Source organism: Pseudorasbora parva, chromosome 13 (assembly GCF_024679245.1).
Source record: "Pseudorasbora parva isolate DD20220531a chromosome 13, ASM2467924v1, whole genome shotgun sequence".
NCBI lineage: Eukaryota > Metazoa > Chordata > Actinopteri > Cypriniformes > Gobionidae > Pseudorasbora > Pseudorasbora parva.
In genome coordinates this window covers 45729949-45748302 of record NC_090184.1, presented here as the reverse complement: position 1 = coordinate 45748302, position 18354 = coordinate 45729949, and the positions used below count along the sequence as shown (strand labels likewise).

General features: G+C 40.3%; 1 protein-coding gene across 1 annotated transcript in view; it reads right to left on the bottom strand.

The window, feature by feature from the left end:
* Positions 1-18354, bottom strand: part of loxhd1b (lipoxygenase homology PLAT domains 1b) — a 95805-nt gene that overhangs the window by 55125 nt on the left and 22326 nt on the right. Inside the window, exons 9-16 of the mRNA XM_067414569.1 lie at positions 16743-16878; positions 13621-13781; positions 11924-12010; positions 11705-11840; positions 9628-9782; positions 3367-3527; positions 2842-2918; positions 687-883 (exon numbers count right to left, since the gene is read on the bottom strand). Coding sequence (XP_067270670.1) covers positions 687-883; positions 2842-2918; positions 3367-3527; positions 9628-9782; positions 11705-11840; positions 11924-12010; positions 13621-13781; positions 16743-16878 — 1110 coding nt within the window. The remainder of the gene's footprint in view (positions 1-686; positions 884-2841; positions 2919-3366; positions 3528-9627; positions 9783-11704; positions 11841-11923; positions 12011-13620; positions 13782-16742; positions 16879-18354) is intronic.

The window sequence follows — 18354 nt, the reverse complement described above, 5'->3', positions numbered from 1 at the left end:
CCGTTTGATTCTTTTTGGAGGAACATGGAGGAGAATACAATGCTGAATAAAATCATAGTTTTTGATATTTGTGGACCAAAAATCATTTGACCGTGAACATTAAACATTAACAGTGTTTGGGTTTTTGCAGAAAGCCTTTCAGGAATCACTCTTGTAGAGTCTCGTGAAGTTCAATGATTTCACAGCATTTATTAAACACTGATTTATAGTTTAGAGCAAAATGGAAGAAGACGGATGTCCAAATGCTCATTTAGTGGAGGATTCACATAAACAAAGTTGATTCTGTCTTCAGTGAAGGTGAACAGTGTGAGAATATCAGATGTGTATCAGTGTATTGGATCCGTGCATTCGGCCTTAAAGTGACAGCAGCTTTATAAAGAGCTTTGTAACTTTTCTACAAGTATTTAAATGAGTTTAAGTTAGTCGTCTGCTAGTGTGTCAGATGGAGCGTCACTGACTGGCTTAAACCATGATGGCATAATGTGCATTTATACAACTATAATACAATAATGCGGCGACATAAAAAAGGAAATTTACTTTTGAAACCAAATACTTCTGTACTTTTACTTCAGTAAAAATCTGTTTTTATAACTTTCATTTGTAACGGAGTATTATTTGACTAGTAGTACTTTTACTTTTACTCAAGTAATGAAGTTGTGTACTTTGTCCACCTCTGACACACACACCTGGCCGATGTCAGCGGTCTCCACGGTGAACACGTCCACCCGTCCCGTCTCGAAGTAGTTGCGCAGGTTGTTGTCCGACACCGCGAGCAGCATTCGGGTCGTGTCGCCGTTCTCGCCGTAAAACTTCACGAACACTTTAGAGTCGGAGCTTCCGCCGCTCACATTGCCCGTCTTCACCGCGATGTGATAACTCACGTCTGCAACACGGCATAATACATTAAACTAATAATAATCATCATAATAAAACACTAGAAAATGAATTAAATCATGAAAATAAAACACAAAAAAACAATAAGGCCCCGTCCACACAAAGCCAGAGCTTTCCCAATCCAATGTTTTTTTTCTCTCCTCGTTTTAAAGAAATATCTGCGTACACACGAGAGCAATGAAAACGACTCAAACGATGTAGTACACATGCCAGGCCAGTGTGTGGTGCTGTAATTCTCCCACAGAAATACACTAAAAACAGAAGAAGAGTTGTGCCTAGAAGGGGTATAGTAGTAGTAGGAGATGAGGCAAAATCTCACGATAAAATAACCAAAAAATACATTTACTGCTTAACGGATGTGTTTTATTAACGCCTACACCTACCCCAACCCAACCCAAAACCTATACCCTTATAATAATGCAGATACGGTAATTAAATGCTGCGATACTGATGTGCGCATGCCTAGTGCCCGTGGCTTTAATAATAATAATAATACATTTTATTTGTAAAGCTTTATCCTTTAACTATTTCACCGTGCTGGACGTAGTGTAATGGCATCACCGTTTCGCAAAATATACGGATTGGCTGAACACACGAAAACGTAAGATTGTCATTTTCAGATTCATCCACTCTGGGACCCGGTTTCAAAAATATCGGATTAATGCTCAAAATGCCGGATCCGTGTGGACGAAACGCTGATACGGTAACATTTATACGTATAACGCTAAACGCGTCTCCGTGTGGACGGGGCTTAAGAATTAATTAAAATCATAAAAGCACATCAAAATAAAACACTAAAAATGAACACAATAAAAAATGCTTACTTTATTTTGATTTTATTTTTACTTACTTTATAAGTTGAATGAATGAATGAGGCATTTATATAGCGCTTTCAAATGTACTACTGTACACCCAAAGCGCTTCACACTCATGTCAGGGGTCTCTCCTCAACCACCACCAGTGTGCAGCATCCACTTGGATGATGCGACGGCGGCCACAGTACAACGGCGCCAGTACACTCACCACACACCAGCGATAGGTGGAGAGGAGAGAGGGTGATAGAGCCAATTCAGTGGATGGGGATTATTAGGAGGCCATGATTGGTAAGGGCCAATCGAGGGAATTTGGCCAGGACACCGGGGTTACACCCCTACTCTTTTTACGAGAAGTGCCATGGGATTTTTAATGACCACAGAGAGTCAGGACCTCGGTTTAACGTCTCATCCGAAGGACATTAAATAAGTTAAAATAAATAATTTAAAAATAAAAAAAATAATACTAAAACATTTTCTAAAAATGAATTAAATTAGAAAAATACATTAAAAATAAAACTTAAATAAAATGAATTAAAATAAATATGTTTATTTGTTTTTTAAACAAAATAAACATGAATTAAATCATTAAAATGCCAAATTTAACATGAAAGCCTTTTAAGACTAAATTAATCCAAATAAAATACTTGCAAAAAGTAATTAAATCATTAAATAAATGAATAATAATAAAATAAATGTTGAAAAAATATAAATTTAAAAATTTAAAAAATAACTCAAATGTATTAAATGTTTTAAGTTTAAAATAACGATGAATGAAAAATTTATTAAATCATTAAAATAAACATTCCAATTAAATAAAGCATTAACACTTACTAAAAATATTTAAATCATTTAATAAAAATATATATATATATAAAATCATTTTATAATAAAAGAAACCAAATTAAGGCACTTATTAAACATTTATAAAATAATTCATTAATTAGAAAAGTTATCAAAATTAAACAGCAAAAATAAACTAAATATAAAATTAAAATAAACAATTGTAAAAGACAAATAAACACAATAAAACATGTATTAAAAATAAACCTTTAACACAAACAACAATCAAAACACTAAACAGCCGACTGTAATTTGCTCTGATACTGTAAGCGTTAGAGAGTGATCTGCTCACTGTAAAGCCTCTGTCCGTCCGCAAACGGCACCAGCTCACGAACAATCTGACCATCGTCCTCATTACGGTCCAGCCATCTGCACAGAACGAGGATATGAGAGAGAGTGTGTGTGTGTGTGTGTGTGTGTGTGTGTGTGCGTACATGTTTTTGTGACATATGAGGACACAAATGTGTATAATGCCATGGGTATGACACAGGTATTACAGGAGAGGGTGAAATATGAGGACATTACCCATGGCCCCACTTTACAAAAGGCTTATAAATCACACAGGAGGAGTTTTTATGAGAAAGTAAAAATGCAGAATGTTTCCTGTGATGGGTAGGTTTAGGGGCTGTGTGTGTGTGTGTGTGTGTGTGATGGGTAGGTTTAGGGGCTGTGTGTGTGTGTGTGTGATGGGTAGGTTTAGGGGCAGTGTAAGGGGATAGAATATACGGTTTGTACAGTATAAAAAGCATTACGCCTATGGAATGTCCCCATATCTCACAAAAACAAATGTGTGTGTGTGTGTGTGTGCGCGTGTGACCTGTTGCATGGGAACTCAATAGCCTGTGATTCGGCCTGGCCTTCCTCTCGGATCAGCACTTTATCCAGAAACCATCCACAGCCTCCGCCGCGGCCGTCATGACCGATCCGAACACGCCGCACTGTCCCGATCGACACGGCCTCGATGATGAACTCGTCTGCCTGAGACCACACACGCACGCACGCGCAGGCACACACACGCACACACCAGATCAACACACATTAACCGGAGAATGAGCAAATATCTGCCAATCATCTCTACAATCAAAATAAAACACTTACTAAGAAATTAATTAAAGGGGTCATGACATATATAAAATAATTTTATATTATTTTCCTTGAGGTTCACTCATTATTATTATTTTTTATTATGAAAGGAAACACTCTAGTGCATGCGAGTTTTGAAAGCATCATCCATATAAAACCATCATTTCCAGACGAAACGGCTGCTGTCAAATGCTCCAAACAAACATATAATCCTGCGACGCGATCCGGGACGCCATTAAAAAAACCCATCCGCTTGTTTCGGCCGCTGGGATCTTCTGAAGTCTGTACAGAGACCAACGCTCTTTCACTTTTTACGCAACCCTCACATCCAGTGTAGGCATATGTCCGCCGTTAAAGATGCAGTGTGTAGTATTTATGAGGATCTATTAGCAGAAATGCAATATCATATACATAACTATATTTTCAGTGGAGTATAAAGACCTTACATAATGAGCTGTTATGTTTTTATTTTAGAATGAGCCGTTTCTATCGACACACACCGAGGGTCCCTTACATGGAAGCCGCCATTTTGTGCCGCCATGTTTCTACAGTAGCCCTAAAGGGACAAACTTCTCTACAGAGAGCTAGTCACTCTCTGCTGTCTCAGACGACCACATCTTAGTCCTGTGTCAGCCACCGTAGCTTCTCTATGTGCTCTGAAAGGGAGGGGTGAGCGGAGGGCGGTTGCAATTCACAACCTCACCACTAGATGTCGCTAATCAAATTAAAATGTAATCAGAGCCCTTTTTAAAAACAACTAGTGCTTATCAAAATGCTGTACACACATATAGACTTAAATACAAATAAAACAAAACAATCAATAACAGGAGAAGAGCCAAAACAGAACAAAACAAGTAAACGATAAGAGAGCAGTACTCAAATAGTGTTAAAAGCCAAACTAGATTTAAAAACACCATTTGTATGAGCCTGCCTAATATAAAGAGGCAAACTATTCCAGAGCTTCGGGGCCGCCACGGCAAAGGCTTGGTCCCCCGCTCTTCAACTTTGCCCGTGGAGCAACTAAGAGCAAATGGTCAGCGGACCTTAAAGCCCTTTGTGGAGTTTAAGGCTTAATCAGGTCAGAAAGATATTTCAGTGCTAAACCATTAAGGGATTTATAAACAAACATCAAAATCTTAAAATGAATTCTGAATTGTCAGGTAACCACTTGCACACTCCACCTTTAAGCAACTGAATGCCAGTGGGCGGAGTCTATGGTGCCAGTGGGTGGGGCCTGTGGTGTGATGATATATAACTATAGGTCGATGTCTTGCTCTGGAGGCCGGCAAATGCAAACGTGCCTGTCTGTGTGACATCACAGATCCCATAATTTCAAAACGAGCTGTTTTTGTATCTTGATTAAAGGTGCCCTAGAATGATTTGAAACAATTTGTGGCTTATTTAAGGGCAATAATTGTCCAGATACAGTTTTACAGGTCCATTTGCAACCCTATAAATTGTCCCTAGGATGTAATGCTCTGTTTTTGCCTTATTTGGAAGAGTCATGAATATTAATGTTGAGCTCTGCTCTGATTGGCTTATTTCAGCCGCTCAAAGCAGTTCAGCGAAGCGGCTCGTGAGTCCTGACAGAACACAGACCGACTGAACGACACTTTAAGCAGAACATCTCAAACAGAGATTGATCAAATGCAACTTACTTGTTTATTGGTGTTTTCAGATCATCCGCGCGCGAGAAAGAGCTCGAGGTCGTGCGGTTGCCAGATTGCAGTAATGAAATCCCCCCAAACCACTTTTCTGTGAAAACAACTCGTATACACTCCGGTTTTTGCCTAAACATGTCCAATCTGGCAACCATATGCACACAAGCTCTCTCTATCTCTCTCTCTCTCTCTCACTCTCTCTCTCTCCCTCTCTCTCTCTCTCTCTCTCTCTCTCTCTCTCTCTCCCTCTCTCTCCCTCTCTCTCGCGGATGATCTGAAAACACCAATAAACAAGTAAGCTGCATTTGATCAATCTCCATTTGAGATGTTCTGCTTAAAGTGTCGTTCAGTCTCCATTTTAGACTCGTCTTTTCTCGTCAGCGATATTGCATGTTTATATAACGTTAGTCACAATGTAGGCTAACATTACGCAGTGACTGTGATGTAGCCTAATCTGAAATACAAATAGGCAAAAACATCATAAAATACACCGTACTTCAGTTCTCAAAAATATAAATATATAACTTATATTTTTACACAATGAATAGCCTTCGTTTTAAGAATTATCGTTTTAACTTATATGGTGGAGAAGGTGACGTTTGCTAGAAGGATCGAGTGAACGATCTGTAACCAAAGTATCTACGGTTGTATTTTGTAAAACAATATAATATTCCCCTTTGTCATTAGACACACTATTTAGTTTGGTATGGTACTTGGTGTTTCCTATTGTTACTGTACTAGCATCTCGCGTCATCTAGACAATGCTGTCTCTCTGAGAAACTTTCAATTTAATCAGAAATTGTTTAATCAGTCAATAAGTGGATAAATGACTTACTGCTGCAGGAATACAGTCGCCCCTTTCTTCAGTTTAAGACGCTGAGCGAAGCTTGCTTGAAATGGGCCGAACAAACGAACGATCTTTAATTAAATAGTTGTGGTATCGGATTATAAACATCAACCATGACTGTTGACATATGAAAAGTCCTCACGTCCCCTGCACAGCCTGAACATGAAGTGTGTCATGATGAGAGCAGTTTTTGCTATCCTCAAGTGTCGTTTGATGATTTGCTCCATTTCCGCCTGACAATGAACATGTTTGTACAGATGTAAATGTTGGGGCGTGCATATTAATGATCCCCAACGCTTGCGTCACTGTTGGGTTTATGTTGAGAAGCACTTTTTTTTCCGTGGTGTTTTTGATTTACGAGATTTACAGAAGAAGGAGGAGGCGATGGTGTTTGAGACTCACAGTCTGTGATGTCCATGGACTGAACTCTTATTATTTCACTATGGCAAGGCTAATTACATTTTTCCTTCTAGGGCACCTTTAAATAAATGCTTTATTTATAAAGAGGATGTTTTAAACGTGCAGGATGTTTTAATAGTACAAAGGCCCCATTTACAGTGCATGGTTTAAGTCAGGGGTTTTTAAACTTTTACGATGCCAAATATGATGCACCTTTATGGGGGACCCCCCTTAAATCCATCTGTATATTTTTATGTATGAAAAAACATTTAAACTGTTAGATAAATAGTAAGTGTGACATTTTAAATACAACATTGTTTCCAAATTTAAATTTGATATACGTAATGTTGGACTTTTAAACCTGAGGAAGGTGTTCAATTAAAAATGACTTGTATAAGCAACTTTCACGATAAATGTATATAAATATGAGAATGATAAAGGGGACTATAGTGAGAATTCACTAGCAAGCAAACATATACAACTCTGAAAGGTATGTATATGACAAACAGGGTGAGAAACATTTAGAAATTAAACATTGTTCAGTAGATTTAATCAATTTTTGCTTTGTCTTTTAACTTTCAGAAATTTTTCTGGGGACCCTTGGAACCTTCTGGAGGACCCCAGTTTGAAAACCCCTGGTTTAAGTGACCCAATTAAAAAACTGTTTTTGAAAAAAGTACGGAGGCGAATGACGTCAACTCAGATGGACACAAACTGCAATCAAGGGCCAGTGTTGCCAAGTCCACGGTTTTTAACACAGATTTGAGTAGCAATTGGGTGGGTTTTGTTGTGAAAACCTGGCAACCCTGTCAAAGGCTCTCCTCTTTTCTCTGCCTCACGAGAGAAATGTTTTGCTGACCTTTAAAGATGTGTGGAACAGTGCAGACAGCAAAACATTGAATAATCATTTTGTCTGCGTCCATTGCATAAGAGCTCTTCCTTTTTAAGAGCTTCTTGGGCTGTTTCGGCAGTGTAAATGCAAATATCAGATACGGGTCGCTTTTAAAAGAAGATGTAAGCGGGGTGTCAAAGCAAATTGGATATGGGTAGACCGAGTACAGTTGGTACAGGCGTACATTTGAGACACCTCAAAAAACTTGCGTGCTCAACAAGTCTGATCTGTGATATTTGCTTTGCACATGCGTATTAGTGTCCTCTTCAATCGTGGAAAATTTGAAGTCTGTGCGCTTCTCCAGTCCAAACATATCGGTGAAAGTTTTTTTCTAAGGTCAATTTTTCATTTCACCACAGCTCTTCCACATTGAATAGCTTCTCATCCTTACATGACTGTTAATGTTAACTTACATTTTCTTAAACCTTAATCTGTGCTCTAAAAACTGGCATATATCATGACTGTGTGTCATGTAATGCAGTCGTAAAATATGGAGAAATGTCCAAGGTGGTCAGCTGGGTACAGTTGAGACGCAGTGTATCAATTGTACCCCGCACTAGAATCCTATTGCAGCACATGCATGGGCGTCGGAAGCAAATAAAAAGTGGGCGGGTCAGTAGCGGCTAAGGCAAAATATGATAGGTGGGGAAATAGTTTTGCGGGGGTTCTGGGGGTTCTCCCACAGAAAAAAAAATGATTTCATAGATGTGATTTCGTGCATTATGGTGCGTTTGAGGCCATATCCCTTTCCTATACCAAAAAAGACCTCAAACCAGTCAATACCAATAGTCTAATAAAAAGGCTATATTCATTTAACTGCCATAATTAACAGTTTCACAGATAATGATAATGAACAAGTTGCATGTTTTTATGCTCCGTAGGCCTATCCAGACAGAAAAAGTGCCGTTTACTAAACGATTGATTGGTCCTGACAAAATGACAGAAATCACTGAATAATTTACCGTGGCTATAGTGTAGGGGAAAGACGCACGGCATCAAGTTTTGACGCAAATCGATCAGAGGTTCGAATCCACCTTTTGCCGAACTCGCTCTACTCCCTTTCCCTATCACACATCAGATCGAAAAGGTATTTATTTTCAATAAAAAAAGAGAAAATATTAGAAAAGGGGAAATGAAGCGTTTAACATGTGTTTAATGATAAGTTTCTTAATAAGTTTCTCGGTTAAGGGGTAGTCAATGTAAGCAGACCTGTGCTGAATTAGAGACGATAAAAGTGAGTGGGTCCAATATCATTGGTCTTAAAAAGTGGGTGGGTCTTGTCCAACACACACACAACGGTTCCGACGCCCATGGGCACATGCAATTTAGTTGCACGATGAAATGCTTTTCTTATAGTATTTTTGTCTTATTTCAAGTTCAAACATCAAATAAAAAAATAAATAAAGTAAGAAGTATTTACTAGACTAGTAAAAATCAGTCTTGTTTTGGGATTTAATTTTCCCCTATAGTTTTTGCTTAAAATAAGCAAAATAATCTGCCAATGGCAATTTATTATTGATAAATAATCAAATCAAATACTGAATGGAAATAAAAAAAATGTTGAATTCTCATTTTAAAGGTATTTTACAAATTCAGTGAATGGGTTGGGCAGTTTTAGAGCATTACGGATGGGTGTCTCAACTGGGAACAGTTGGAATGAAAAAGCTTATTGTGTTAATGAGCTAATTGTGGAAAATATGACCTACTTATGGATGTTAAGAATTATTAATATTTTACAATACAAGTAAAGGGAATGTCAAATGAAAAAAAACACTTATTTTCAGACCTCAGTTTTGGTGTGGTAATTGAAAAAGCAAAAAGTGTACCAACTGTACTCGGCCTACTACACTGTAAAAAATCTGTAAGAATAGGGCACACTGTACTGTATAAATATGAAGGATTTTTCCATATTGTTTTTTTACAGGTGTTTTACCTGTATTTTGAATTACACGTTGCATTAGTTTGTGTTTTAAGGGTTAACGGAAATGTACATAAAATTATTGGATAATGCACTGGCAGAAAATTACCCGTACATTTTCCGTTGTTATTTTTTCCAGTGCAGTCACCAAATCAGAATGTGCATCAAGACCTGCAGTGTAAATGCAGCCAAAGACCTCGTATAAAAGATCCAAGCCAAAGATTTCTCATGTCATGAGCCCTTTAAATCATTAAAGTAATGCGTAAATCTGCACTGACGTTGCCCTTCTCAAACTTGTTGACGTTGTTCTTGCAGTTGATGAGCGCGCGGTCGCCGGTGTCGCCCTGATCCCCGATCAGACACAAGAACACATGAGCATCTGTCCCTCCGCCGCTCACACTGCCTGTGCAGACCGTCACACGGTACTTCATTACTGGAGGAAACAACAGACAAACATCAGTCTGATCACACACACACACACACACATACACACACACACACACACACACACACACGAGCATCTGTCCCTCCGCCGCTCACACTGCCTGTGCAGACCGTCACACGGTACTTCATTACTGGAGGAAACAACGGACAAACATCAGTCTGATCACACACACACACACACACACACACACACACACACACACACACACACACACACACACACACACACACACACACACACACACACACACACACAAGCATCTGTCCCTCCGCCGCTCACACTGCCTGTGCAGACCGTCACACGGTACTTCATTACTGGAGGAAACAACGGACAAACATCAGTCTGATCACACACACACACACACACATACACACACACACACACACACACACACATGAGCATCTGTCCCTCCGCCGCTCACACTGCCTGTGCAGACCGTCACACGGTACTTCATTACTGGAGGAAACAACGGACAAACATCAGTCTGATCACACACACACACACACACACACACACACACACACACACACACACACACACACACACACACATGAGCATCTGTCCCTCCGCCGCTCACACTGCCTGTGCAGACCGTCACACGGTACTTCATTACTGGAGGAAACAACGGACAAACATCAGTCTGATCACACACACACACACACACACACACACACATGAGCATCTGTCCCTCCGCCGCTCACACTGCCTGTGCAGACCGTCACACGGTACTTCATTACTGGAGGAAACAATGGACAAACATCAGTCTGATCACACACACACACACACACACACACACACACACACACACACACACGAGCATCTGTCCCTCCGCCGCTCACACTGCCTGTGCAGACCGTCACACGGTACTTCATTACTGGAGGAAACAACGGACAAACATCAGTCTGATCACACACTCACACACACACACACACACACACACACACACACACACACACACACACACACACACACAAGCATCTGTCCCTCCGCCGCTCACACTGCCTGTGCAGACCGTCACACGGTACTTCATTACTGGAGGAAACAACGGACAAACATCAGTCTGATCACACACACACACACACACACACACACACACACACACACACACACACACACACACACACACACACACACACACACACAAGCATCTGTCCCTCTGCAGCTCACACTGCCTTCATAATCCATCCATTATCCTCCCATTCATCATCTGTCCATCCATCATCCATACATAAACCTCCCATTCATCCTCTGTTCAGCATCCATCATCCATCCACCCACCCACCCATCCATCCTCTGTCCATCCACCCATCCATCCTCTGTCCATCCATCCATCCATCCTCTGTCCCTCCACCCATCCTGTCCATCCATCATGTCCCTCCATCCATCCTCTGTCCATCCATCCATCCTGTCCATCCATCCATCCTCTGTCCCTCCATCCATCCTCTGTCCATCCATCCATCCATCCTCTGTCCCTCCACCCATCCTGTCCATCCATCCTGTCCCTCCATCCATCCTCTGTCCATCCATCCATCCAGTCCATCCATCCATCCTCTGTCCCTCCATCCATCCTCTGTCCCTCCATCCATCCATCCTCTGTCCCTCCACCCATCCTGTCCATCCATCCATCCTCTGTCCATCCATCCATCCTGTCCATCCATCCATCCATCCATCCTCTGTCCCTCCATCCATCCTCTGTCCATCCATCCATCCTCTGTCCATCCATCCATCCTCTGTCCCTCCATCCATCCTCTCTCCATCCATCCATCCGTCCCTCTATTACAGAATATGTTTTGATATGAATATGACAAAATAATTAATCTTTGTGACGAACGAGTTAAAGGTCATCCAAGCGTGACCAGAATCCAGAGCTCGAGTGTGTAATCTTCAGTGTGTGTGTGTGTGTGTGTCACCTGGCAGCGGCTCTGGGATCAGCTCTCCGGTGGCCGGCAGCTCTCGCACCACCTCGTTATCGTCCTCGTTAGTGTCCAGCCAGCGCTCGCAGGGGAATTTATAGGTTTCCTTCGTTAACGTTTTCATTATGGACATCTGTGGAGACATAAAGCCGGCGTTATTCAGATCATGGCACAGTGCTCGGGGAAACCCTCACTGCAGCTCATCTCGGCTCTTACTCGACTCAAGTGCCAGCCGGCGAAGGGGTTCCTCTTCTCATGCCAGATCCTCAATTTGGTCAGATTACCAAGATCCGGGAGCTCGATCTGACAACAGGATCATTAACTCATTAGAATATGCAGATGGTTTGAACTGCTGAAATACATTAAGAATCATAAATGGATTATCCTGTCCATCTGAGAATATTTAAAAATGCATATTAAAGGATTAGTTCACCCAAATTAACTCCTCCCCCTAATGTCGCTCCACACCCGTAAGACCTCCGTTCATCTTCACACACAGATTAAGATATTTTAGATTTAGTCCGAGAGCGTATGCAAGTGTATGCACACTATACTGTCCATGTCCAGAAAGGGAATAAAAACATCATCACAGTAGTCCATATGAGACATCAGTGGGTTAATTAGAGTCTCTTGAAGCATCCAAAATACATTTGGGTCCAAAAATAACAAAAACTACGACTTTATTCAGCATTGGCTTCTCTTCCGGGTTTGTGTTCAATCCTCAAATAAAGATTCAAACGGTTATGAATCAGCGAATCGATTCATGAATTCGGATCGCCAATGTCTCGTGATTTCAGCAGTTTGACACGCGATCCGAATCATGAATCAATTCACTGATTCATAACCGTTTGAATCTTTATTTGAGGATTGAACACAAACGCGGAAGAGAAGCCAATGCTGAATAAAGTCGTAGTTTTGGAGCGACATTAGGGCGAGGAGTTAATGACAGACATTTCATTTTTAGGTGAACTAACCCTTTAACACAAATTTAAATATTTTCTGTAGTTTGGTCATTTTTAATCAAAAACACTAGCCTGGTTAAATCCAGACCATTCTCAGTAGTAACTAATCTAAAATTGCCGGAAGTTGTCTGGGGTTTCCCAGGCTACAAAAACACCAGATTTACTATGAATTTGTCCAGCTGGGTTCAAAACTAATAATAAACTAAAACTGAATTATAGGTAACCAAAACTTCATCACTTGAAATAACAAATGTTAACTGAAATACTATACATAAAATTATATAAATTATAAAAAATATAATACAAATTATATAAATTATTAAACAAGACAATATTATTTTTATTTTACTTCAGCTAGTCACAAAGCAACATCTCATTTTCATTGAGTTGAATTTGAAGTACTAAAGTAACCTCAACTGAAATAAAACTTTTTAAAAACTAATAAAAATTACAAAAACACAACAAACTTTAAAATGTAGATTAAAATGAAAAAGAAAACAGAAAAATGAATATATTCACAAATACACACACACATACTCTCTCACACACACACACACACACATAATAAAATATAAGCATAATATGTAATATTGTTATAATATATATTAAACCTAAATTTAAAAAACTATAATAGTCTCTCAATGATCCTAAAAAACACTGGTGCAAGAAAAAAGATCATTTAAAATCACAAAATACATTTTAGATTTAAATACAATTGAGCGTTACAAAAATAAACAACATTTACCAAATTCTGTATTAAAATGTATCCACCCTTGATAGAGACTAATCATACAAAATGTTCAAACGTTTACATTTATATTCAAAAAAGGATTTATAGCCATTTTATATATTTCACAAAACAAAACATATTAAATGTGTTTTTTTGGAATATCTAAAAATTTCTATAAAACACCCAAACCCATTTTTTCACCTCCAAAACAGCAGATTTACCATGAACTTATCCAGCTGGCCCTGCTCAAAGTTATCAGTTTTGTTGTCGAGTTTCATCTCGTCGGACTTGCCCTTCTGTCCGTATATCTGGAGTAAGATGGAGGCGTCCGTACCTGCGCCTGGCAGATCTGACGTCCAGATCCAGAGGGACCAGGGATGCTCTGAGGGCCAGAAGAGTCGCCGTTTAGACGGTAAATGGACTGCATTTACATAGCGCTTTTAACAGACCCTATGGCCATCCCAAGCGCTTCACATTTTTGCCTCACATTCACCCATTCATACACCGACAGCGATGTCAGCCGTGTAAGGCACCATCCAGCGGTTCAGTGTCTTGCTCATGGACACCTCGACACTTGGTCAGGTGGAACCGGTGATCGAACCACCAACCTTCCGGTTTATAGACAACCTACATGAACCACTGTCGCCCAGTTTAGCCTCCTATCACCTCTTTCAGTCCCGCGTTAAAGGGAAAGTTCACCCAAAAATGAAAACTTGATGTTGATCTGCTGACCCCCAGCGCATCCAACATGTAGGTGTGTTTGTTTCTTCAGTAGAACACAAATGAACATTTTTAACTCAACCGTTGCTGTGTGTAGGTCATATAATTCGCCTTATTCACCTGGCGGCCATTTTGAAAACTCTAACGCCGTTGAGGGGTACACAAACCCGTAAGTTGGACTCCGATACGGTACTAATCAATAGCAGTAGCCTATCAATGTTTTTGAATGACTTATTTCTTTCTGATGTTCTGACCAGTTGTAAAGTTATGAAAGACATCATCCATGTGTCATAAAATTGTACTTTATTCTTTAGATAAATGGACATTTTATTTTACATGTATGAAGATCCAGTAGCTTATACATACACATATCTCCCACATGTAAATTAACTGAATTAAATTAATTAATACGGGTGTTCCACAAGGGTCAGTCTTGGGTCCTTTACTCTTTAATATGTACATCTTTCCACTTGGTCAATTATTACAATCTCTCAACCTTAACTATCACTTTTATGCTGATGATACACAGATTTATATCCATACTAGACCGGGTCAGCAAGTGAACGTTGGGCATCTCTCTAACTGTATTTCAGAGATACAGAGTTGGATGTCCAATAATTTTTTGTCTCTAAACGGCTCAAAAACAGAAGTCATGCTTCTTGGATCTCCACATCAACTGCGAAAGGTTGGGTCTCCTATTCTGTCTGTTGATGGCGTTGCACTGGAGCTTAAATCCAAATTAAAAAATTTGGGTGTCATATTTGACGCCACATTGTCATTTGAGCCGTTTATCCAGAATACGGTTAAGACATCATTTTATCACCTCAGAAACATAGCTAGGTTACGTCCAATGTTATCCTTTTCAGTAGCTGAAAAGTTGATTAACTCTTTTGTTTTTACGCGGATTGACTACTGCAACGGTCTTCTAGCTGGTGTATCTAAATCATCACTGGATAAATTACAATATCTCCAAAATTCAGCGGCTAGAGTACTGTCTGGGGTCAGGGTCGGGGACCATATAACTCCGGTCTTGGAGTCCCTGCACTGGCTACCTGTTAGGTACCGTATTGATTTTAAAATCCTTATGCTGGCTTATAAATCTCTGCACAATCTGGCACCTGAGTATCTAACTGATTTATTAATCCCATACACACCACGTCGCAATCTGCGCTCCTCTCAGAGTGGTCTTTTGGTTGTCCCGAAGACGCGGCTTCACACGTGGGGTGACTGAGCATTTTCTGTCTATGCTCCTAAGCTCTGGAATTCTCTCCCGGCCGATATCAGGGAAGCAAATTCATTGGTGACTTTTAAATCTCTTCTTAAAACATTTTATTTTAGGATTGCTTTTACATGAACTTGATTTTATGTGCTTATTTGCTTGTACTTAAATCATGTTTATTCATTTGCTGTTATGTTTTTATTTTTTATTTTTATTTTTATGCTGTCTGTAAAGTGCTTTGAGAAACCTGCTTTTAAAGGCGCTATACAAAATAAATATATTAACTGTATCAACTACAATACTGATCTACCCACATTGACACAATATGATCAATTAAAATAAGCTGATAACATTACCGTTTCCTCCAGAATGACTACAGCCGAATCTAATTCTGTTGCAGTATTGTCCTGTTTAACACTGAAGCTGCTTTGGAGCAATCGGCATTGGAAAAGCGCTAAATAAAGCTGACTTGACATGTCCCAGTCTTGCTATTGCTTGAGTCTTTCGAACTTTGTCTGCAGTAAAGTGCAGAAATTACGACCAGGATCCCTTCTGATATTTTTTTTTATCCACTCTCCATGTAATCCCTTATCTTCCGGAAAACGGTGAAAGGTTTGTCCTCTGTTGTATTTTTCCTGAGTGACGAAGTGAGTGAAACAGAATGCTGCTACTGATTAGTACCGTATCGGAGTCCAACTTACAGGTTTGTGTACCCCTCAACGGCGTTAGAGTTTTCAAAATGGCCGCCAGGTGAATAAGGCAAATGATGTGAATGGGGAACAATTCTATGAGAGCAAAAAAAACATGCTTAGACAACATGCACAAAACCCTGCTGCTCGTGACGACACACTGATATCTTAAGACACAAAACGATCAGTTTGTGTGAGAAATCGAGCCGTATTTATATCATTTTTACCTCAAATACAACGCTATATCCAACAGCCTGGAGCGCGCTTCACTTTCGGTATAAACTATCTGGCGTAGTTCACGCCAACGGAGTGAAACTCGTAAACTACAGCAGATTGTGTATTATTGACCTTACCAGAAGTGAAGCGCGCTCCAGGCTGTTGGATATAGCGTTGTATTTGAGGTAAAAATGATATAAATACGGCTCGATTTCTCACACAAACCGATCGGTTCGTGTCTTAAGATATCAGTGTGTCGTCATGAGCAGCAGGGTTTGTGTGTGTGTTGTCTAAGCATGTTTTTTTTACTCTCATAGAGTTGTTCCCCATTCACATCATTATATGACCGACACACAGCAACGGTTGAGTTAAAAATCTTCATTTGTGTTCTCCTGAAGAAGCAAACACACCTACATGTTGGATGCCCAGATTGTTGGTCACCAGATAAACATCACAGGCTCATTTTGGGGTGAACTATCCCTTTAAGAGCAAAACTCACTTTTCTGCCTCTTTTGCCTGAGCGACACCATTTCGTAGAGTTCTCTCTCGATGATTCCATCGCCCTCGTTCTCATCCAGCCATTTCGAGCAGGGGAACGTCTGTTCGATGCCAGTGAAAGGACAGAACACAACCACCTAAAAACAAATCAAGCACTTAAAGGTCCACTGAAATCAAAATTAAATTATTTTAGCTTTGAGTATGACTGTGTTAGCCTTAAAGTTATGAATAAGCTGGTATGTTCCAAAACTAAGACAAAATTTGCATTTAGGAGATATAAGCATTCAAATGTACAGTCTCCCACTTCCGCTGAAGCAAATCTCAGATTTTGGTGACATCATCGCAGACTTCATCTTCTCATCAAATCTTCTGTCCAATCAGAATGCGCTCTAGAATCTAAAGCCCGCCCCCTACGCTGCTGAAGCTGAAATCGGTCAGTTAACACACATTTACTCATTTCTACATGGTGAAAGGCACTATATATGCGATAGGAAACGATTCAGTGTAATTATGCTTTCATTTGAGGCGAATAAAGTCTGTTTTCACGTTAGTTTCACACACCGCAGCAGCGCACACACACCCCAACGGCTCTGGTCTAAATCTAGACTACAGACACGAGAGCGCAGCGCGGATCATATGCACAAGTCGGCTCAGACAACAAACAGATCGACCCATTTGAATTATGCACAGAATGCTGCATTACAAAGCGATATGGAGGAGATTATGATGGTAAACGGTGTTAGAGGAAACTGGCTTTACCAAACAGAGAAAGGTTCGCTCTTGCGCTCTAGTCAAACTGTATATTAACGAAACGCTATTGGCTGTTTCAAAAAAGGGGAGGAGCTTATAACAGCTGGAGCCGTTTCAGGGGAAATCACGTCAACACATTGAATAATGCGGCGCGTTTCAAAGCACTTCAGTGGACCTTTAAGAAGAGCAGCAGCATCCGGATCAGGGCCAGGCCAGGAGGGAAACACTTTAAATGGCCTTAAGACGCTCTTAAATGTACCTTCACTGATCCCCTGTAAACAAAATGGACGGAATACATGGAAGGGAACACGTCAATATGTTCTCTAAGCACACAATGAGTTATATTAGTGACACTTCAGGGTTTTAATTAATCAAATTAACTCAATAGAGGGTTATATGTTTGTTCGGAGCATTTGACGGTTTTGTCAGCGAGGCTCAGTGTAATGGAGTTCAGAGACATGCGTGTTGGCAGATGAAGCAGAGACTGAACTGATCTGAAAGCATGCCGTTGATACAGTTTCCTGTGCATTAGCGAATCATAACAGTGGCCGTTCACTGACAGCCTTACACCGGGTTTCTGCAGGTTTAGGAGCTTTTTAAGACCAATTAAAGCAGGCGTCTCAAACCCCCACGGGATGATATTTTGTGGCCCCCTACTTGACATCAATGTTTAGCGTCAGCGCGGCCCACGCGTTGTTCTGAAAAGCACCTTTTTCCTGAGTCGTTGCATGTGCCGCCATCCATCCATCCATCCATCCATCCATCCATCCATCCATTCATTCATCAATCCATCATCCATCCATTCATCCATCATCCATCCATCCATTCATAATCCATCCATCCATCCATCCATCCATCCATCT